At 37.7% G+C, this 23,763-nt stretch overlaps 1 protein-coding gene across 13 annotated transcripts in view; it reads right to left on the reverse strand.

The window, feature by feature from the left end:
* The window catches only part of LOC5564681 (afadin), a 331,635-nt gene that overhangs the window by 60,985 nt on the left and 246,887 nt on the right, over window positions 1-23,763 (reverse strand). For 11 of the 13 annotated variants that reach the window (XM_021837294.1, XM_021837293.1, XM_021837291.1 and 8 more), the window contains 2 exons: window positions 5,784-5,905; window positions 4,895-5,338 (listed from right to left, as the gene is read on the reverse strand). In XM_021837294.1, coding sequence (XP_021692986.1) covers window positions 4,895-5,338; window positions 5,784-5,905 — 566 coding nt within the window. The remainder of the gene's footprint in view (window positions 1-4,894; window positions 5,339-5,783; window positions 5,906-23,763) is intronic. The other 2 variants (XM_021837299.1, XM_021837298.1) reach the window with 1 other exon arrangement.

Genomic DNA, 23,763 nt, shown 5'->3' on the forward strand with positions numbered 1-23,763 from the left:
ATCTCTGTGAAAATTACTGTAGGTAGTAGCGTGGGAATGCTCTAAAATTTTTAGTATAAAATTGAGAAGAAATTCCTCTGAGCTTCTAGTGAAAAATTGCTGGTGGCATTCCTGGTGGAGTTCTTGAAAGTATTCCAGAAGGAATCTCTGGACAAATAGTTACGTAATAGTCTCTGAAGGTTTCTCTGGAGCCTCTAGAATGTTGCACCAGAATTCATTGCAAGCAGATTAACCATCTATTTCCGACGACTTTAATCGACAGTTTCTTTATGAAAAAACATTTCAAAGGGTCTACTTTTTTCAAAATCAGTTTAAAATTTGTTGGTTGTTTCACAATAGTAAACTGATTGACTTTTGGATTAATTTGATAAGTATTGAATCTATCTAGATTATCTGTTAACTCTCCCTTACTCGATATTTCGTATTTCGATATCGAGTTAGAGAGCCACAGTAAAAGTTGGTTTTCATGGCTACTGCGATGGTCCCTCAGATCGCATTTGCACTGGTTTTGTGTTCCATAATTCGATACCTCCCTTACTCGATGGCCCCTTCAATATCGAGTTATGGAGAGTTGACTGTAGAAACTAATGCATAGTATTCCTCTGGTTCGGTTTGCCTCAAGTTCGTCAAAAACTAATTGAGCTCTGGAGCTACCATGGGAAAGAGAGGGTTATGGCAAAAAAGTGACTTTAGTGACTTTTATGGTATTGATTATAATGTCTTTAGAGACCTTAACTAAAAATAAACACTTTTTAGAGATATGCATTGAAATAGTATCCAAGCCTTTAAAAAAGATCTGCTTACCTGAAAATATACTATTTTTACTAGCTTTAATATTTTCCTACAAATATTATTTATTTCATATGCTCATGAAAGATACCCAACTAGAACTGGGAATCGTATTTGCCTTTCACATTTTAGCAATCCTAAATAAGGAGTAGTATTTAAACAAGTTATTCGGAATATTAAAAATAATTTAAAGTGAATTGACAGAATTTCCGGCGCAGCCGAAATTTTTTTTTGATTGAAGAAATGTTGTGAAGGGCATATTCTGTTATAATAATTACTGGTTCGAGGTTTTTTTTCCTGCGTATAGCCGAAATCCTCTGATAATTCCAGGTTTTTTTCCAGGTTGAATAAAATTCCCTGATAATTCCAGGTTATCCAGGATTTTTTAGGTAGAAGACACCCTGCTAACTTAAAACATAGCCTAAATTAAGAAGGCCGATTCAAAATTTTCTCCCGAAAAATTAGCTCAAAATAGTTGAAAAAAGTGACTTATTGACGAAAAAAGTGACTTTAGTTGAAATGGCTTCAAAAAAGAGACTTTAAAGTGACTGGCCTCAAAAAAGTGACCAAGTCACTAAAAAGTGACTCGCTACCAGCCTTGTTATATGTATCGCAACGGAATGATTGTGCTCTTGCTATTAGCGTTAAAAGATTTCAATTAATTGAGAACACACGCGAAATATTAGCGATTGAATTATTTAACATATTTTCCAATCATTCACCTCGAGATGGCTGCCCGAAAACGGTCATAGAGGAGAGACAAAAACAGTCAAACAGTGTGTGAACCGTTGGCAGCGAAACGCCTGATGGTATTGATGCTGCTGCTGCTGTAGATACGCATGTATGACACTATGCGCGATAGTTTATTTCTTTTGAAAACAGTAGTCAGAAAATTAATACAGAAATTAGATTTTCGTTCAAACTAGTTATATCTATAAGCAACATGAATGTAATTTCTAGTTTGAGTTAAATTGTTGGCGAACTTTAATATTGCAGAAGTTTGTTTGTAAAGCTTAGTGCAATAAATGTTGGCAAGTTTCGTGAACACCATATTAAACAATCCACACACTGAAATTATTCTACGGATTACTGTGAAATCCCAACAGCTGAATAGTTCGGAAAAAGTGTTCACAATTTTCGATGAAAAATTCATCGGTGTCTGTAAAATTTTGAAGGAGTTTTATCTAACCGTACCGTTCAGCGTTGAGATTACGGTGAAATTCACGGATTACGGAAAAATGGGCCCATATGCATACTCTATAAAACCAATGGATTATGGCAAATGTACGATTAGGGGTGCACCTAAGGAAAAACAGCTAAAATATAGTGATCAAATCATAAATTTGTGATTTTAAGGTATCAGTCGATAGTGTTTTTATTCTTCGGTAATTTAAATGTATAAAAAGTACGATTAATTTAAAATTTCCCTGCAAAATGCCTTGTACCAATAATAGGAACAATAATACCAATAAATGGAACAGTGTCCTTTATATGTTCTTAGAATGGTTTCTTTAATAGAGAAAACCATTGATGGAATCTTTCACTGTGGGCACTGATGCTCCATTATAAGTACAAAGGAGTAAACATTTTAGGCAAAATATAAAACAATTATTTTAGCTTTACGGTTAAATTTCATGTACATTATTCGATTGCTTGCATCATTTCCGCATTCAATTATGTGAAAAGTATACATAATCTTTTATTATATCCAGTGCCGGATTTTGGCTTCGTGGGGCCCGGTCAGGTGTATGAATTACCGAGTATCTTTCCAGTACGCAAGAAGAGTTTTGAAGTTTTCGATATCACTTTGATGAATTTCATCAGTAAATTGCAGAGTTTTCATTTCATAAAAATTCAGGTAAAAATCATATGGAAATTACTATTTGATTCAAATTAACATAATCTCATGGCATAACATCTCTGTTAGAAATCGTATCCAATTTGTATTTTAAATTTATATTCATTATGGTATAAAATAATTCGATGAATTGTGTTTCACTTTGTTCACTTCTCGTCAGCCCGTCAAAACACAGTAAATAATGGGAGTGGTTTCAAAACCTTTCTGTAATTAAAGTAAAGGGCGCAATTTGTTTTCTCTCCAAGAGGACTTCCTTCAAATGCTGTCAGTTCAATTGAAGATGGCGTCGAAACATCAAGCACTCCGCTATCGTATTGTACAGTTTTACGAAACGCCGCCGTACGTGCCGAAAGAAAGGAACCTGACCAATGCCGTCCCATTTTCCCTCAGTGCCCTAGTATACAAAAATAATTAGCGGGCCAAGGATACGAAGCAGTTGACCACGAGGATCAGGAAATTTATCCGGAAGATGGACGTCAGTACCGTTCAGCGCTCTTGTGAGAGCATCGCGACTAATTTATGTCGCACGACTGATCAGAGGCCCTTCTCCGATATTCATTGACCTTTTTTTTTTTTTGAAGAATAAATATTATGTTTTCAATAAAAATACTGAATTCTTGATTTTTTTATTTACTATTATAGACTGAAAAAAAACTCATTTTTATTGAACACCCGTCATTAAATGGGAGGGGGTGCTGCCCAATGTTTGTTCTAATTAGCGTGAACTATCTCCAAACCCGAAAAAGTGCCTTGTTAGTTAGATGAGTACTTCAAAATGTCAACAAAAATTACAGTAAAATTCGTCCTTTGAGATTTCCTCGTTCAAATCCCCCTATCGGATCCTGGCATACCTACAATTAACGGCACGTGACATGTAAATTGCTAGCATATGAAAAATACACACTACAACACGAAAAGCATAAAGCAACAAAATAACATGCTATTAGTAACGGATGAGTACAGGAGGATACTACAAGGAGACAAGGAACGGAAATAATTACATGATAAAAACGGACTTTGTATGTGACATAAATCCCATTTTCGATGTTTATCTCCCGCTATGTATGTTTCGGAATTGGATCAAAAAGGATTCTCTCCCGGCGGAGTCAATTAGCATCGCCAATTATGCAAAGGGAACAACAAAAAGCGGTTTTCGTGATGAAATTAAAGAGCGCCGAGCGGTAAGGTTGTAACGCCGTAATTAAATATGCGCGAGTGGTACATAGAAAATAAGCTTAATAAAAGGAGAAAGCAGCACCAGTGCGGTGCGGTGGAAGTGTAATAAAATTAGCGTAAATTATTCCGCGGGATACCGCCGAGAGTAGAAGAAAAGGTAAAGCCGCGACCACGACCAACATTCCCCTGTATGTTAGCAATGATGAAAAGTGACTTATTAGAGGAGCTGTGTTTGTGTGCGTGAGTATAGATGGTGAAAGGTTTTCCAGGCCTTAAGAAAAAACAAAATCGTTGAGCCATTTCTTCCTTGGTTGGCGGTGGTGTCGAATAGCTTTCTATCAGACCCGGAAGCGATGAAGGCAGCGAAAGTTGAAGAATTATGGATTGAGGAAAAAGCGGCGACAAATCACTTGGTATAAGCATTTTTCGGATAAACATTTTTTATAATGGTTATTTGAACATCTCAAAAAGCTGGGAGTGAGGGTTTCCGGAAAAACGCGGCATTCCTATTTCATTTGCGATTCGGAAGTGTCTCAGTTGGCGAACAAAATAAAGTGAACACATTTTCATGTGAACTTCCATGAATTTGAACGAAAAAACTGCTTTTGAAAATTCCCAAATTGATGACGAATCCTGCCCCTTTAAATCCTCCAAATTCGGAAATACTAACCACGATCGGCGGCACCATGTGCTTTTTAATTTGAATCGAAAAGCGTGGGCTAGAGGCTACTTCAATTTGCTGCTCGGAAAATGTGTCTAAAGTATCGAACTGATTGCTCATTTCGATGCAATTATCAACATTATCCATTTCGCCATTGGAATAGAAAGCGCATTAAAGAATACTATGAAGACTGCAGGTTCGATTCTCCATCTGTTGCATTTACATATACCAATCATGCTTATACCAAACAAAAAGCGACCATAGAGAACCATAAGAAAAACCAGAAGTCATTGTTCAAGTAGAAGAGACGAGTTCAGTTGAGTTAGGGATATCAGCTTATTCAATCCACCCCGCACACACACCGCGACCAACCCGGATCGTTGCCGAAGAGTAGTTGAAAGGAGCCTCACCTGTCCTGGGTTGATCCAATAGATTTCAGACTGGATATCGATTTCGTTTCCGTTTCCACGTTACCGACGTCGTTCTCGTTGAATTCTCCGCCATTTCCGGCGCCTCCGCCGGTGCTGAGGGTGTTACTTTTGGCGTCGTCATTCAGCGCTACCCCGCCGGTCGTTGAGGCCGCATCCGTTGAGTCCACGCTGGTCATTAGCAAGTTCTGCGTCTGATGGATGTGTGGCGGAGGCTGCGGTGCAGCTTGCGAACCTTGCGAGTGCTGGATGTCGAACGAGGGAGGCTTCGTAATCTGACCTTGGTCCAGCAGTTTCTGATTCATTCCTGGACCGGTGACATCCGGTCCGTCCAGAAAGCTCGGCTTAGGCTGCATCTGCGAACTTACCGGACTGATCGGACGACTTTCCTCCTCATTCCACGAAGTAGGCGAAGTGGGCGATCGACTGTTCGCGCAAAATGGGTGTATTTGTGTGTTGCGTGATGGAACGTGATGATCAGAGTTCGGGGCAAATGATGGGTAACATAAAATGAAACATACGAAAAAAAAAATGGTGCGTAAAACAACAAAACAAACTGAAGCACATTTATCAAACGAGGGAATTAAATTACTGATGGGCACAACAATGAGAAGCGACGTAAATTATTTACACCACGCATTCTCTCTAGCTAGCTACTGTTGCAGCTAAATGATAGATGGTTGAGTTGGCTTCCGTTCGTCCTTGTCGGGGCTTCTGTTTTCTAACAATTGTTAGCACGATTAACGACAGCGAAAGCGACATTGAGCTTAGTTGAGAAAGCTTCAGTTCAGACACGTGAGCCTTCGTCGTCTTCTGTCGTCCCGTCGCGTCTTCGGGGGAGGAGAAGATTTCGAGCATTGTCGCCACTTACCTTTCGTACAAACAGGCCGAATCCAGCTGAGACTGCGACAGGGCTAGGTTGTAGCGACCATCGGATGGGGAGTCTACGAAGCGATAGGACGCCACCCGGCCGAACATCACCACCGAACCGTTCTGTAAAAGAGTGGGAGAGTAGATGGAGAATGAGTCGTGAGCCTAAATGATTAATGGTGATGATAAGCGAATTTGGGTAAATTTGTTGCTTGTTGATAAATGGAGTGTTGGCTATTATCATCCTTGCATTCCGTAATCAACAACTATTTTCCTTAAATGTATCATTTGTAGGCAAAGGTGCACTCAAGTGGATAGATTTTTATATTGCAACTCATAGCAAAAAAAAGTTTGAATTAATTTTGGTAAAACAGTCCACATAGAAGTATTCAGAATGTTGCCTGAACATGAATCATGAAAAAATAATTCATATTTTCTTGAACAAACTTATTTACATTTCAAAAAATTGTCTGAATAAATGTTCATGTTATTAAAAAGATGGAAATAACAGCATTAAGATACTTAGGTTGAGTTCATAAGTTCATTCCCAGTAAACACATGATCGCATATAATAGGATATAATAGTACAAATGTGGAGACGATATACGTACAGTCTAATGGCGCATGTACGTATAGTGCCTCCACATTTGTACTCTTAAGCGCTATCATATACGAGTTTGTGTTTACTGGGTTTGTTCCAAATTATGATGATAGTGTTGCCTAACAAAGAACACCAAGATATAATAAATGAATGTAATATTTGTAGTATTACTAATAGAAGAGTCATAGAAAGAGCATTAAGCAATAATGGTGGGAATTTTTATTTTTTTAGATTTATTTATGAACCTATTGTAAAAAATAGAGAAAAGAACCTACTTCTTCATCTTCTTGGAATTAACGTCCTCACTGGGACAGAGCCTGCTTCTCAGCTTAGTGTTCTTATGAGCACTTACACAGTTATTAACTGAGAGCTTTCTTTGCCAAAGTTGCCATTTTCACATTCGTATATCGTGTAACAGGTACGATGATGCCCAGTGAAGTCAAGGAAATTTCTATTACGAAAAGATCCTGGACCGACCGGGAATCAAACCCAGACACCTTCAGCAACTCCAGACACCTTTGCTTTGTAGCCGCGGACTCTAACCACTCAGCTAAAGAAGGCCCCCAGAAAAGAACCTTAAATTGTTCTATTTTTTCAAAAGATTTATGACTAAATTAGTATGATTGTTCTCATTATATTTGTTATAAGTAATAAACTTCGTTAACCCGTATAGGCCTGAGTGAAAGCAAAAATACTGAAACCCTCACCGTTCAGCGAATTCTTAACGGATTCAAATGATTGTTTGTCAGTTCACTGGCCCACATATCTAGTTTCTGAAAGTGGCCAGAAGAACCCGGAAATATTCCTGTGGCCGGAATTAATCCGGTGGGTCACTGGGTCAAGTCGGGTAAAAAAGTGCGATTTTTTGGGACATGTCAAGTTAGCTTAAATGAAGAGTTTTGCACCGTTTAAAGTATACCGGATGTGGCCATACTAAACCGTTTCAATTCTCGAAAAGTAGAAATCAAACATAATTGTGCACTAAATTGCGTTTCCATAAGCTTGGTACAGATGTTCAGACATAAATTGGCCAATTTATCATAAGTTTGAGGCGTCCCGGGACCAGAAAATGGTCATTTGTATGATTAATCAAAAGCAAAACCCATAGTTATCCAATTTAATCGTTTCTCAAAAGCTTTACACTGATACAATTTTCTTAAAATTCCGTCGTGTAGTGGCCACATTATAGCCGATTCCGGAAATTATCTGTGACTTGCAATTTGCCTACCTTGAGGGACACAAACGCACAGTATCCTTCTCACCCGACCTGACCCAGTGATCCACCGGAATAACTCCGGCCACAAGAATATTTCCACGTTCCTCTGTCCACTTCTAGAAACTAGATACAGGGACACGTATACTGACAAAATATCATTTGAATCTATTAAGAATTCGCTGAGCGGTGGGGGTTTTAGAATTTATGCTTTCACTCAGGCCTATACGGGTTAAAATTAGTTAGTTTCTCGGGAATACGACTGCGATAATTATGTTCTAGACCATCGCTGCCCTATATCACGACATTATTTTGTGTGACCCAGAAAGAGATTGAAGTCGCTTCTCATATCCGGCCCTTTTCAACTTACCTGGTCTCCCAAATTTAACCCTCAAAGCCCCGGGACAGACCTATAATTTCAATCAACTGGTGCTCTGAAACAAATAATTTCAATAAAATGCGGTTTTCACTATGATCGATCTGATGAGTTATCCTTCATACGTGTAGTGATTTCAAACTAGAAGTTCGGGTCTGAACATATTTTTCAACGTTCCAGAAATAAGTGTTCCCTTGTCAGACTTTTTTAAACTTTAATTATATGATATTTAATGAAGTTTGAACGGTCACATGTCTAGTTTTACCTGTTATAAATGTTCGTTTCTGATTCACCGGAAGTGGCCTCAGAATCCGGTCATTGTTTTGTCATCTGGTTAAAGTATCAACTTATGTAAGAAGTATGTTCTTACAGCAATGCTGTGATTATTTCATGAAGTTTGAGCAGCCGCATGCCTGTTTTTGAGGTTCATCCATGTTTATCTCCTGGTTCACCGGAAGTGGCCCTACAACCCAGCCCCTGCCATATGGTTAAATTGAGAATATTGAGAGTTGATGTCTGTACTTGCAGAATCACGTTTCAGCATTTGCCCCATGCAAGAAAAAAAACCTCTTGTGTATTCTTGCATTAGTCCGTTACATAAAGTCTAAAAATGTCTAAAACCTATCATTAAATATGGATTTCGATGCTATAGTTGTTCAAAATGCGACTACGGCACACTTATTTTTGGTTTAAAAATATGTCCAGGCCTGAGCTTACGGTTTGAAAATCGTACTCGCATCCCATCGACCATAATGAAACCCGCATTTCATTGAACTTATGTGTTTCTGAGCTCCAGCCAATTGGAAATAAAAAGTCTGTCCCGGTGCTTCGAGGATTAAGTAAGAACATGTTGCCTTACACCTACGCTCCCATGACTTTCTTGGCTATTTAGGGGCCTATTTTGTAAATCGAGCAGATTCATGTGACTCGTCTGTATTTATTGTTGATCAAAGCAAGTATGCATATTTCAGATGTCACGATTTTATCCCATTACCCCGAATGCCATTAACCCAAACACCATTACCCCGAATTCCAAAACCCCGAACGACCCATCACTCCGAATTCCAATATCATGGGGAAATGTCATCAATATCATCATGTCAAGAAAATTGTAAATTCGGGGAAATAGCATTCGGGGTGATGGAATTTCAGGTATTGGTACATTTGGGGTAACGGAATTCGGGGTGATGGCATTCGGGGAAATGGCATTCGGGGTAATGGAGTAGAACCCTTTGTAGACATAATCGAATTTCTATCAATCTAACTTGTGAATACGCCAAATTGGTCGAACGCGAACTGGCTGAAACTAAGGCTAGATTCTAGAGAATTCTGAACATTTTACACAATTCAGGAAGCGATTGACGTAGAAACCCGGGTGGGATTCTCAAAATTTATGCAGGACTTCTCACCAAATCATAAACAGGTTTCTCTCAACATCGTGGACATGTTTTTATACTATCAACAGTGTCGTGCAAATACGCGCATTTTAAATTGCATTCTATTTGAAGTAAAAAAAATACCTAATTTTATATTATAATATAGAGCCGTTCTACGCATATTTGTCCCACTGTCTATAAGGTTTACATAGAACAAAGTATGCAAAGAAGGGCAGTAAACATTAGTTCATTCAAATACCGTTGAAATGAATTTGTGATGGTTAACCCATTAACAATAAAACTTGAAGTAGGCGTGTTTTTGTAAGAAATTCGTCAATCACTATTGAACGGAAAGAAATAGCGAATTTCTCTGCGCATCAAATAACGCGTGTTTTAAACATTAAAAGTGATTCAGAGGCTGCTTTGATGAAACGATTGGAGAAATCTCACGTAACGTTCCAAAAGAACTTATCTAACACTGAGGGGCTCACTTTGTTTAATCTCTGTTCAATCAATAACTTTCATTAATTTTCTGTCTGTGCGATAGGGCAAAATTGACCACAAATTCAAATCGTAAGAACTTCGCGGAGTTTCAACCGATTTTCGATTTACCTGTTATTCTAGAAAAAAAAATTAAATCAGTTTCAATCAAAAATATAAGAAAATTCAAAAAAGAAAGTTCTTGGCGTGGAGTTTTTTTTTGTGAAAACAGTTTAAGAAACGTGAAATTTGGAAAATGTTGACGCTTATATCTGATAAAAACAGTTAAACATAAAACTATACTTTCTTCAGTAAAGATTTGATACAGGGATAGGGCTACTATGTCGCACATTGTTTGGCTGGGAATTCCACCGCATGATTGAGCTATCACAGAAAGCATTGTTTTCTAATCCACAGAATTCTATAATTTTAGGAATCTTTTTTTGCAAGATATTTGAAAAAGAAAATCATGTATGAAACAAACAACTCGTGCATACGCTCCAATGTGTGAACAAAAATCACGAAACGATTCATTAACAAAAATATTACAGCACTTCAAAGTTATCTGGGGTCATATAGACCCAAGAAAACAGACAAAGGGTTAAAATTCAACGAGAAGTGCTCTAAATCAGTAAGTTTTAAATTTGAAAACTTATTTCAGCGAAGATGAATGCCAGCAACTTAGAAACTTGCTTCCAGCATCGATTCTAAAATGCCGATGTTTATTGAATGTTACACAGAAAAAACATTCTTTGTGAAAAGCAGCGTTTAATGGAATACCATCGTGTAAAACTACATTAATTTCATGTAAATTTATTCAAATGGCTGTGCTATCGGTTAGAATCCATGCTGGATAACGCGACGTGTAGCGGACATTTACATGATAGTGATGTTATTTTACATGATGCGTGGTGTTAATCTGCGACAAATCTGACATCCCCTTATGTGTATGATTTTGGGGTAAAATTTACATGGATTTTTCTTTCTGTGTACAACTATGTAATTATGGACAACAAAGTGCAGTTGTGGTATTGGAATTGCTGTGGGTAAATATTTAAACAATGAAAATTTACAAGTCATTACACTTAAATACAAAATAATTCAAAAAAAAGGCAAGTTATACACAGCAACAAATAAATTGTAATACCACGTCATTTTAGCTACATATCCGTCCCGTCGCAAATATGGTGTACAATTACATCATTGAAACGTATAAAACCAGTCAACTGGAAATTGAGCTCTAGCAATCAATAAAACCAGTTCGACAATTTTACAAAAAAGATGTTAAAGTCTAACCGAGATTTGAGCCCAGATCTAGGGAATGAGAGTTACTTCTGATACCTTCCTGTCAACTCACCACACTGAAGAGGGCGAGTTAAGCTTGATATAAGATTTGTGTTGCAAATCGAAATGGGTTTCTTGGCATTTTAGTCGATTGGATCCGATTACATTTTGAGCAGAATATGGTTGTAAAATGAATATAATCTCATTCAATTGCGTCCGATACTTGATACATAGAGAAAAATTACGTCGGCCGTTATTTTACTTTTTTTTTGCTGTGTACTGAACATATACATGGAGAAAAATCACCCTAGTTTGAAACAACCAAAATGTTTGTTGAATTTCAAACTATAAATTCTGATATTTTTAAATTGTTAAAAAACTGTTGATGTGAGCTTAAGATTTTGTTTGAACTAGCTTGTAGCATTGGTTGTTACAGACTTCAATGTATGTTCCTGCTATGTTCCCTGCTTCATAACTGGCCGATATATGGCCACTTTCCTGAGAGGCCCAGGTGCCCGGAACGTGGCCAATGTGGCCAAAATCAATTGAAATAGTCTTCAACATACCGTTTTGATTCATATTACGGACACTTAAGGCCTCAGTGAAGTATAACCCAGCTTGGACCATACAAAATAAATCATTCTGTATGATTTTTTAACGTTATCGAGCGTCGGAAGCCCTTAACTTTCGGATGGTGGGTAAAGAATACGCGTCCGCAACTTAAATAATTTTAAATAAATCAAAACGTGTGGCCTTTTCATGATTCTTATTCCGGACGCTCCCTCACTTTGGCCTCTTATTCCGGACGCTTTGATTCGAATTACGGACAGCTCATGATAATCATTAATGGAACAGTCAAATCATCAATTGAAATCGTTCAACCACTTAAGAGACGTCTAAGGTAGTTGGGCATTATAAATTTGCAATGATATTTATGGAAAAAAACCTAATAAAACGAGCTTCGAAAATGAGAACTTTTGGACGGCGAAAATTGAAACATTTCGTGTGAAATGTTTCCCATACAAACGAGAGTGTTCGGAATTTAAAGCTGTCCGTAATAGGAATCAAATCGGTACTTGATTCGTTAAATCATGAAGTTTGATATGTCGCAAGCTCTGCTTCATAACCGGTCCATATATGGCCATTTTCCTGAAGGGACCAGGTGCCCGGAGGACTTCCGGAACGTGGCCAATGTGTCCAAAAACGATATAAATAGTCTCCAATATAATTGGTTCGTGAAATCTTGAAGATTGATATGCCGCAAGCCCTGCTTCATAACCGGCCCATATATGGCCATTTTCTGAGGGGACCAGGTGCCCGGAGGACTACCGGAACGTGGCCAATGTGTCCAAAAACGATTGGAATAGTCTCCAATATAATTGGTTCTTGAAATCTTGAAGATTGATATGTCGCAAGCCCTGCTTCATAACCGGCCCATATATGGCCATTTTCTGAGGGGACCAGGTGCCCGGAGGACTTCCGGAACGTGGCCAATGTGTCCAAATACGATTGGAATAGTCACCAATATAATTGGTTCGTGAAATCTTGAAGATTGATATGTCGCAAGCCCTGCTTCATAACCGGTCCATATATGGCCACTCTCCTGAGGGGACCAGGTGCCCGGAGGACTTCCGGAACGTGGCCAATGTGGCCAAAATCAATTGATATAGTCTTCAACATACTTGATTCGTTAAATCTTGAAGATTGATATGCCGCAAGCCCTGCTTCATAACCAGTCCGTAAATGGCCACTTCCCCAAGGGAACCAAGTGACCGGAAGACTACCGGAATGCAGCCAAAGTGGCCAGAAAGGCCCAAAGTGGTTTAAAGTGACCTTCTCTTGTTAAATCACGAAGAATGACATGTCGAAGTCCAGGTTTCTGAAGCACTTTGTAAGTGGATCATCATCCGGAAAAAAAAAACCTACCCCACTGCACCCCGGAATAACTCCGGAATCATGTGGCCAATATCATATTCTCTATGACATATGGAAACTAGAGAAGTGACCGGTTGCATTGGTGGTAAAATTCTAAAAATCGCTCCAGAAATAACGGAGATATGATTTTTTGAGTCTTTTTACGTATGCTCAAAACGTATCAAGAGAGGATAAGGGTTAAATTGATTCTTACAAACTGATTTGGTTCTAACAAAAAATTGATTGTTTGTCTCACTGTTTAATTTTTAGTTTCAAAATAAATAAAAGGATGATGCGACGATTACAATATGTTGAATCAGACTAAGATTTTGTTTGAATCAAAAACATCCAAATGATTATATACTCCGTTTTTATCTTATTCAGTGCTTTTATTTTCCAAATTCACATATAAAACCATCCAATAGCAAAGGAAAATGTCAGAGCTGCTTCTCATAATTCATTTTCCGAATAACTCAGAAAAGGTAAGATAAATTTTCGCAAACTTTTGTTTGATGTGCTGATCTGCCCTTCTATACCTACTTGTCCCAAATTCTTTGTAAACCTAATGGATGGCATACAACTTTCGCGTGATCATAGCAGCTTGTTGTTGTAGAACTAATTTCTGTAATTGTCATAGAGACATTATTTTTAATCGTAATATATGAAAATACAAATAAACAAGAAAGCATGAAGGAATAATTAGGAAAGTTAAATAACGCTCTTCAGGAGCGCATGGCTCAATCACTGGGTGAAAAGGTAGAAGTTACGGCTTTATGCCCGAAGATTGTACTTGTTTGCAAGGATCTGCACGAAATTGTTGGAGAGCAGGTACATCACACACCCTGCAATGGAGATGTGTATGAGTAAGAATTGTAAAAGTAACTGTAGTAATTTGAACAACGTCTTAGCGAGCCAAGATTAGACCAATAACTGACAAGCCTACTTGAAATGTGATGTTGCCTGTGATAATTCAATTACACTTCCACATTAATTCCACAAAAAATACCACAATCAAACCAATAAACTCGGTCGAATCAAATAGTAGATTTGTTTGTTTCAATGTGGTTCATGGATATTTTAAACCACTTTTTTTAGTTGGGATCAACTTTTTAGGTAGTTTCTAGAATTTTAAAACCAGCAACAAATTTCATGAAAGTTTCAAAATAATATTTGTTGAATTTATGTAGAAAATCGTGGAAAAATAACATAGAATTTTAGAGTTGTGTTTGATCCTTCGACCTTGACGCTTGCTCCTGCGGGGGCCGGCGATGAGGGCAGGATCAAACATGTCGCGCGTCGTTTGAGTGAAAATGAAAAAGTGACGCGTTCGATTAGTTCTTTTTGATCTTTCGACGTTGACGCTTGCTCCTAGGCAGTGCGTCAAGAAAGCCCGAGCAGTCGTCAGTTGTTTTCCCTCTCGGGTCGCGCGCCTATTTTCTCTGAGTGCTTTTATATAGCCGAGCAAACGAGTGAGGCTGAAAGTGGATTGTTGCTGCTCAAGGATGACGGATCAATTGGTGAGCTCGTTTCATGCTACTATTTCTAATCTATAAAATATGTATGACTGCATCTTTAATCGTTACAACGGTGAGACGTAAATATTATTTTTCAACAAACTATGAAAGGCGTCACTGTGAGTGTCGACATAAACTCTGATTCATAAATTATTTAAATCTATTTTTTTTTTCAAAACACCTTTTTCCTTTTACTTTAATTTTTGTATTAAAAAAAAACTTTGAATGGTTCCACACTACGAGTAGCTAAGCTAAAATCGTGAAAAAATAACATAGAATTTTAGTTTGTTTTTAACAGTGCATGTTATTGTTTTAAACCATAGTTTTGTTTGTGCAAATTTCAACCCTAGAAACTGTTTGAAGTTAACTGAAAATTGGTTGAATTTAATAATTATTTTTCTCTGTGTATGCAATAACTGCTACCACACTGGCGGTGATCTTTCGATTCACATAACAATCTGATGATGATCGAATACCAGTAGGCCGAAACGTCATATAAAATCGTAATCTAGTGTATATATAAATCATCGAAGCATAGAAAATTCGACGGTAGCCCAAACCAGATAAGATATTTATTATTCGTGTGAAATTAGGTTCCACGTGACGGAAAACTACATCTTTCGAGTTGTAAATCCACGTCATTCATGACGCTCGTATATGCCAGGCCCTGGAAACCTAAGTTTACGGCAATGTAATTCAACATGACTCTAATTCTTCCGGTTACTCTCTACGAACACAAAGTATGATTTCAAGTGGCAAATTTTAAAGCCTCAGGTGGTTTTTCATTTATTTCGAACAATACCAAACACTACATTCCCCCATATGTAAATACTCCTGTAGCCATTCTCTAGATACTCCATCGGTCTTCCAAGCAATCTGCATGTAAATGAAATGATTTTCCCATCGCCAAATCCATAAAACATTTCGAGCACGTTTTGCTGAGTTGCTGTAACCACTTCCCGGCAGCACTCCATATACTACAACCGGTCCCGGTAACGAAACTTCCCAACAACACGGTAGCAAATAAACAGCCCCCGGGTGGCAAAGTTCACGTCGGGATGCAATAAAGTTTGCGGCCAGAAATCAGGTGCAAAGCATAAAGCACAGGGATTACTTAATTCCGCTTCTGCTCTACTCGACGCTCCGAGACCGGGCTAAGTTAGAAGCATAACAACCTAACACACAACGTTGGTGCTCTTGAGAGTCAGTACTATACGGTTTGATTGTAGCTGGCGATTTGGGTGGCCCAAACTACAAAAATCTGCAGAAAAAGGTTATTTTTTAAGAGTGCTCCGATTTCGTTTACATTTTGTGAATCGTATCATAGTTCAAAAATATTTATTGATATTCGTATTTTATTTTTTGGTGTCTTTTTTCGGTTTAAGTGATCCAAAAACTGCCCTTTTCACCTAGTGGGAAACCCGAATTACTCTTCTCTAAAGATTAGCGAAAGCGAAAGAAATTTATCGGTTACAGCGTTTCTGCTCAAATTTCTACAGTAGCTTCTGGGTATCTAAATGAACAAATTTGAGGAATGTAATCTAAGATTTGGGGGGCCAGTAGCTTCAAACACGCTGCTATTCAGCAAGACCAAGCTGAGGGTTGTAGGTTCGAACCACACCGGTCGAGGATCTTTTCGGGTTGGAAATTTTCTCGACTTCCCAGGGCACAGAGTATACCTGCCACCCGATATGCACATGCAAAAATAGACAATTGGCAAAGAAAGCCCTCAGTTAATAACTGTGAAAGTGCTCATAACAATACACAAGAACAATTTTTTTTTTACATACAAAAATGGGCCACCTTACTGACGTTAAAGAAACTGGAAAGGTCACTTGCACAATCAGTGGAGCATGACGATGACGATGATGCTGATGACGACGACGGGAGAATTGGGTAATTGGGACACAACGTGAATGAGTAGTAAGGGACGACGAGGACGACGACGGGGGCAAACACCACTTTCAAAAGATCGCAAATTTAATTTTGCCATCTCTGGCGAGCACTTTTCACTCCATAAAATATTTATAAAATGGGTGAACTTCAGAACTTTCTCATAATTGAATACGGAAAATCGGGAGCACCAGGGTGGTGCATGTGGTTGGTGCAGAGGTTTGGACCGGGTGCGGATGGATGGCTGAATAGTGCCTGGTGTGGTAACTGGGAAAAGACTCTGGACTGCCGAGCGGACTTGGTAGATATGGTGAGCACGGATGCTGGGAGAAGCTGAATCCCTTTGGCCCTTCGGCACATAACGTTTGGTCGCCAATCTGCAGATTGGTCTTTTATGGCTGTATTTTGACGATATTAGAACTGTATTCCCAACGAAATGGCTCCAGAAGACGAACACTTCCAAAGACTTGTTTTTTTTAATAATAGTTCTCACTTCTTCCAAATCAGTCTCCCAGTAATTTTCGAAAACGTTCTCTTGATTGAGAATATTTTCGAAGTCCTGAGTAACTTGATTTTCTATAGAACTAGTAAGTTCTAAATTAAAATTGTGCGCGCTTTCAAACTACAAAGCAAGTTTTTGAGCTTTTTCGCAATTAGTTAGCAATAATTTGTTTTCCTTTTTCAATGCCGGTATTGGCTTCTTAGGTTTTTTTTTTCAATATTTTAGATAATTTCCAAAAGGGCTTAGAGCCAGGGTCCAATTGAGAAATTTCATTTTCAAAATTTTTGTTTCTTAATTTGTTCTTGATTTATTTCTGCAAATCCTGCTATATAATTTTCATAGCGAGTGCATTGAAATTGCCTTCTCCTCACGTTTTTAAGACGGATTAAGAATTAGAGATTATCGACAATAATCACCTATTCAAATTTTGGTATTGCACCGCCTGGCTTCAACAATGGAATTTGTTAAAGTTTCAAGAGCTTTGTCAATATCAAGTTTTGTTTTAAAAAAAAAAACTGTTAACGTCATCAAACGTCATTATGTACAGCTCATTAGACGTTGAGGATTGCCTCAAGCTAACCATAAATTTCTCGAAAGCATTCGGTGCTTTCTCCAATACACTCGACCGAGTGTTTCGATTTGCTGATCCGCAAGTAAGGTGTATTACAATCTCGTCACGCTCAGGTGACTGTTTATCGACCCGATATTAATCGCATACGAACGCATGGTGACACTACTGTCAGGCTAACAACACCGACCGGCGAGGCTTTCCTACCGCCCCAAAGGGACCCAATCATGAGTGTGCTTTTTGCAGTGTCAATGCACAGTGGTACGAGCAAGAATACATATCGGGCAATATCTCAAACTCTTATTTAAATGGTAAATATTGTTGTATTTTTGCCTTACTTGACTTAACTTTGATGCATTAGACATATTTCTCACCATGTTCAAGCATTATGACCCCTATGAGTAGTGTGTGGTCTTTTGATTCCGTTGCGTGCTCCTGTGGAGCGAGCGACGTAATCAAAACCAATCGTGTTCAGTTCGCATTGTGTGAGTGCGAAAAGATAGTCATGTTCAGTCGAGGTTGGTGAGCTCGTTTCATGCTTATGATAACATGATTTCATGGTAAAATTACGTTTATGTAAATTTCCAACCAAATTGGAGATGGTTCGTCACTACAAGTGTCAACATAACATTTTAATATACACACATCTTTCATTCTTGTTATTACAAAAAACAATATTTGTAATGTCGACGTACTTTTATTTAATGCAAAACTAGTTTTAAGTAAGCTTCGTAATTGTCCTTCTTCTCCATGAATCGCATCACCGACCAAAGATGACTCCCAGATATTTTTTCTCCCTTACCAATCAACACGTCTTCCCGTAGTGATTGCTGAAGTGCAGAGGTATTCTAGATCTCTAGAAGCAACAATCACACACTAACATTACTTTTCCATTCCAGGAGCTTGGTTATAAACAAAAAAAAAAACTTTGAATATCATATCCACGGTCCACTGAAAGAGTTGTGTTCAATTCAAAACTCAACGAATCTGCTTTAAATTTCAGATTTAAACCACAAATAAGCTAGGGAAGTTGAAAAAAGTACTATATTTTTTGTGGTTTTGGCCGCCTTCCAACCACTGTTCAACATGCTGCTATTCTCTCGAAGCTTTTGTCATCTATCACTGCTATGAGCGGAAGGGGCCCCGGCAAAGCTAGGGGAATGTTTAATCTATAATGGTTGATTATTACCGACGATAGGTTGGTTGCTTGGTAGGATTCATGCGGTTATCGAAACCAATCACCACCATCAGTTTGCTGCGGTTGAATAAAGCATGAAAATGCGAGCCCAACGGGATCGGAATGGGTTTTACACTTCCGATAATAAATGGCAGTTGCCACCCATCACCGGAAAGCGATAAATCCAACGGACCCGCATTGCTTAATTTCAAATGTGCCAAGCTCATCCGAAGCTTTTTACCATATGGGGATTTGCATGTTCATGGAAATTTGGGGTAATCCAATCAATTTGTCAGAACGAAATCAAATTTCAAATAGCGCACATTGTGGGAAAAACATTGTTTTACCAATGCCGGAAATTGACGTATTTCTCGATGATGTGATATGATATTTTATCCTTTAAATAACGAGTTCCGTTAGATAATGTAAATTTTATGTCGCAAGGAAATTTTCCAGCTGATTGATGATATTGCAGACTTGTGCCACTCACTAAATTGATTAAAAAACATTATCGTTGTCAGCCGGTGCCAAGTTTTTCACAGCAATGTCAAGCAACGTTCCGCCTTTCAATCTGGCGGATTTGTCCTAGCGAGCAATCTGACAGTAGTCGCAAATGTAAAATCAAGCGGAGGAAAATTGTCGTTACTGATTGACTTTCATTTACTGCGAAACTGACGTTATTGTTGGACAGCGCGTATCGGCAGAGATTCTGATGGGCGGAATTTCATGCGATAAATTGTGCTGGCATCTGCCCTTTGGGTAGTAGTTTGTCATTTCATTATTCACCGGGTGTGATTAAAACGTGGGCATGAAATTGATACAAAATTTGTATTTTTTATTCTTTTTATCTGAATGACGCAAATTATTGTAAAAATCCATCGCTCAAAACATGAAACACATCGAAGTAACCAAGTAAAGTTAGCATTACTGTAAAACAATGGGGCTCTGCACTGTTTTGATTTTGTATGAGATTTTGACGTTTACTGGCCTTGTTGTTTACTAATTTCACGGAGGAGTGAAAGAGAGCGAATGATTCTTGTGCACAAAATCATGCTCTCTCTTTCGCTTTTTCATGAAATTAATAAACAACAAGACCAGTAAACGTCAAAAGCCCAAACAAAATCAAAACAGTGCAGAGCCCCATAATAAGGGTTTTTCTCTTATAAGCAGGTGAAATCAACTCATCTGTAAAAAATCTGAACTGCTACGGCAAATGAAATGTAATATGTTGTTAACAAAATGTTAATAACATCTAAAATTTGTTTTACCAAATTAGGATGATAGTGTTGTCTTATAACACAGAACACCTAGATATAAGATATGAATGTAGGGTAACTTGGTGTAATACGCCCCACCGGGGCAATACGCCCCTCTGAAGTTTCACGGGATTGAGGCTTCTTTTACACGTAAATATGATTACATTTCTTAACTATTCGCGAATAAATGATGTTGCGCATATATGTTCTTTGAAAAGTATATACAATCAAAAGAAATTCTAAAAATATCGAAAATCAGGTTTTTGGCGTAAAATTATGCGTCCGATAAGCAAGCCTGGCCGTTAATGAAGCCCTTCCTTTACTTTTGTACTTATTGAAAAAACTTTAACCGGAAGACGACTGCTAATGGACCCCTTTAAGCTTAACAAGTGGTGGAATTCTCCTTGGAAACATTTCTACAACGCTGTGGACCTTTTTTCTGTGGGAGAGGCATATTGCCTGGGTTGTTTTGAAATGTAAACATTGAGACGGTTTACAAAAAACATTTAGTACACTTTTTAAAAGCAACCTGGAAAGAGAAAGTTGCATGCAGAGCATGACCAACTAAATAAGTAACACATTGACATAAAAAACTTTAGGAGTAATGCATTTGCTACTGCGATAGAGCAGTTTTTCCTTAAGGGAGGGCGTATTACACCTTTTTACCTTAATGTTTGGAATGCCACTAATAAAGAACTTGAAAAAAGGGTTAAACCAAAAAAATCTGTTTCCGTTATCATGAATAAAAAATCATGAAAAACAAAAAAAAATATCTCATGGAACCATGAATCCAATTCATTATACACTCAAACCTCTTTTTACCATCGTGTTTTCACGACGGTTCTTTTTACGACCACTTTTTTACGACCGAAATTCAGATTAACGACCGTTTTTATGAATGATCAATATTTCAAAATATAATCAAAATAAAGGGTTATGATGTTCAGCAAAATTGTTCAGTAGATTATGGGGTAATATGCGGTGGTTATTGAAATGCTGAATTCTACCACTAGGCGGCGCTAGTGGTCATCGAAATTTTGTTTTACTGATATCTCAGCATCCTGACTACTTAGGAAGGTGGTGTCTTCGACAAAGTTGTTCAGTAGCTCGAGGACTATCATTATAAAAGCCACGAAATTAGAAATTTTGCCACTGGTCGGCGCTAGAGAGCATGAAACTTTTGTTTTGCGGTTATCTCTGGAACCTAACAACTTAGGAAGATGGCATCTTCGGCAAAGCTGTCCCGTAGCTCAATCGCTATCTTTATAAAAACCATTAAATTCGGAATATTGCCAAACCAAAAGTTTCATGCTTGCTAGCACTGTTTGATAACAAAATCTCGAAGCAAGTTCCATATCTACTAGCGCTGCATGTTGGCTAAATCTTGAATTCCTTGAGCTACTGAACAACTTTGCCGAAGACGCCATCTTCCTTAGAGATCAAAATCCTGAGATAATCACAAAAAATAATTCATGCGCACTAGCGCCGCCTAGTGGCAAAATTACGAACCTCATGACTTTTGTAATGATAGCACTTGAGCTACTGAACAACTCTGCCGAAGACATCTTCTTCTTAAGTGGTCAGGATCCTGAGATATCCGCAAAACGAAAATTTCATGCTCACTAGCGCCGCCTAGTGGCAAAATTTCGAATTTCATGGCTCAAATAATGGTAGTCCTTGACTGCCCATAACTACATAATAGTCACATTCGATATTTTTGACAAACAGGAGTTAATACCATTGAGAGTCATCAAATGATAAATACTTACGATGAATTTCCTGAAAACTGTGAGACTGTTCTAGAAAATTCGAAAATAATACCAAGTTGTTTTGTCACATTGGTGATTATAACCGCATAACAGTCACATTGAGATTATAAATGAGCCTCATAATGTAATAACAATGAAATTTCTATCAGAATTATTTTCTGACTATTCATCTAGTATGCGATATGAGTTGTGTAAAATATCAGCCTCAAATAAGCACTTTTGAGTTCCTGGTAGTTTTTAGAAATTTTAGTTTTCTCTCATACTGCCATAAAATGCACACTTGGTATTCCATTTCCAGTAGGCATTGATACTTTTCGAATGTTACAATTATGCAGTTATGGGCAGTTGAGCTACTGAACAACTTTGCCGAAGACGCCATCTTCCTAAGTGGTCAGGATCCTTACATAGCAGCAAAACAAAAATTTCATCTCACTAACGCCGCCTAGTGGCAAAATTTCGAATTTCGTGTAATCCTTCTCGTTCATTCCGGCACAAAATTCATGATTTCTTATACTGCACATCATACTGGTAACATGCGATTACTCCCGAAATGGTTCTGACAAGGCATAATATGTACCGTTTGTAGGATAGGATATCGACTCATGGAGGTTTCACTATGGAAACCATCTTTGTAGAATCCATTGAAATAGCTTTGGATCAATATCGATAAATCAAAGAGACACTTTTGAAGTATTTGTGAAAGATTGTCATAAAGAATACTATGAGAAAGAAGAAAAATCATCTCAGTAGATTTTCGTATAGAAATTCACCAACACATTTTTATGTGATTTTTGCTACGGGTAACAATCTAAAAATTATTAAAAAAATGCCTCAAATTGTTGTAATTCTGCTACAATTCGCTCCAGCATTCCAGGCTTCGTGGCCGTGCGGTTAGCGGTGTCAGTCGTTTAGGCGTATTGAGTCACGAGATGTGGGTTCGATTCCCGCTCCAGTCGGTGGAAACTTTTCGTCAAACGAAAAATTCATCACCAGTAGCCACTGGGTGTTCCATGTTGTCTGTTGCCTAATGTTAGTGATCATTCAGTCTGTGCAGCCTTTGGCTGAAGACGGTGTAAATTGTCTTTTAAATTATATGGATAACTACTGCATTTAAAATCCCTGAGGTACTAACAGGAACCTCATTACAATCTTCCATAAATAAACCCTGTTATTGGACTTAAAATGTTTGTAAGGAATACTGTAAACAGATTATTGCTTTCTCTTAAATTTATTTGGAATTTCCATCCAATTGGTTTCAAAATCCTCTAGTTTTTTACTCAAAACAGAAACCAATCAATTCTTTCACTGATTCCTTCATAAAGTCTGACAGATATTCCCTTCAGCATCCCATCCTGAAGGATTTATTCAAAATTTCTATAAATTATATTGAAAAAAATAAATGTTTAGAGAAATTTCTAGAACATGTTCACTACTAGTTCTCTCGACTATTTCATCCTACATTTCCTTTGTGAAGTTTTCCGGAATTCATTCGCCATGTCAAATATATTCTTATACATTTTTTGTTGACCTTGATGCAATTGATCAGAGCTAAGTATAATGTTATTTCAGTTAATATGGTGGCAGAAGTCCATAAAATTTAAATAATAAAGAAATTTTTCAACGTCTTTCAAAGTCATATGTTTAATTTTTATATAAATTGTAAACCTTTAATGCTGCTTTATATAATAAAAAAACAAACCAAATAAAAATATGTTTGAGAAATTTAAATTTAACGTTTTGAAAATGTCAAACGACATTTTTAATAATGAATTTTAAGTTAACAATTCCAAAACGTAATCACCAATAATGGCAGAGGGATTTGCGCTAAATTATTGTATCTTGAATTTGTAGGAGCATTAATTGCACACAATGGAACATAATTCCTTCTAGAGTTTTTTTTTTGCCGCCAATAATTCTCACAAAAATTACTGATCTCACTTGAAAAGCCATTGGTACCCAAGTATGTCGCTGGTTTTAACTGATAATACTAATGGGTTTTCATGTTACTCAACAATTCTACGATTGAGAGAAGACCCTCCTCTATCCCACAGGGGTTAT

Source organism: Aedes aegypti, chromosome 1 (assembly GCF_002204515.2).
Source record: "Aedes aegypti strain LVP_AGWG chromosome 1, AaegL5.0 Primary Assembly, whole genome shotgun sequence".
NCBI lineage: Eukaryota > Metazoa > Arthropoda > Insecta > Diptera > Culicidae > Aedes > Aedes aegypti.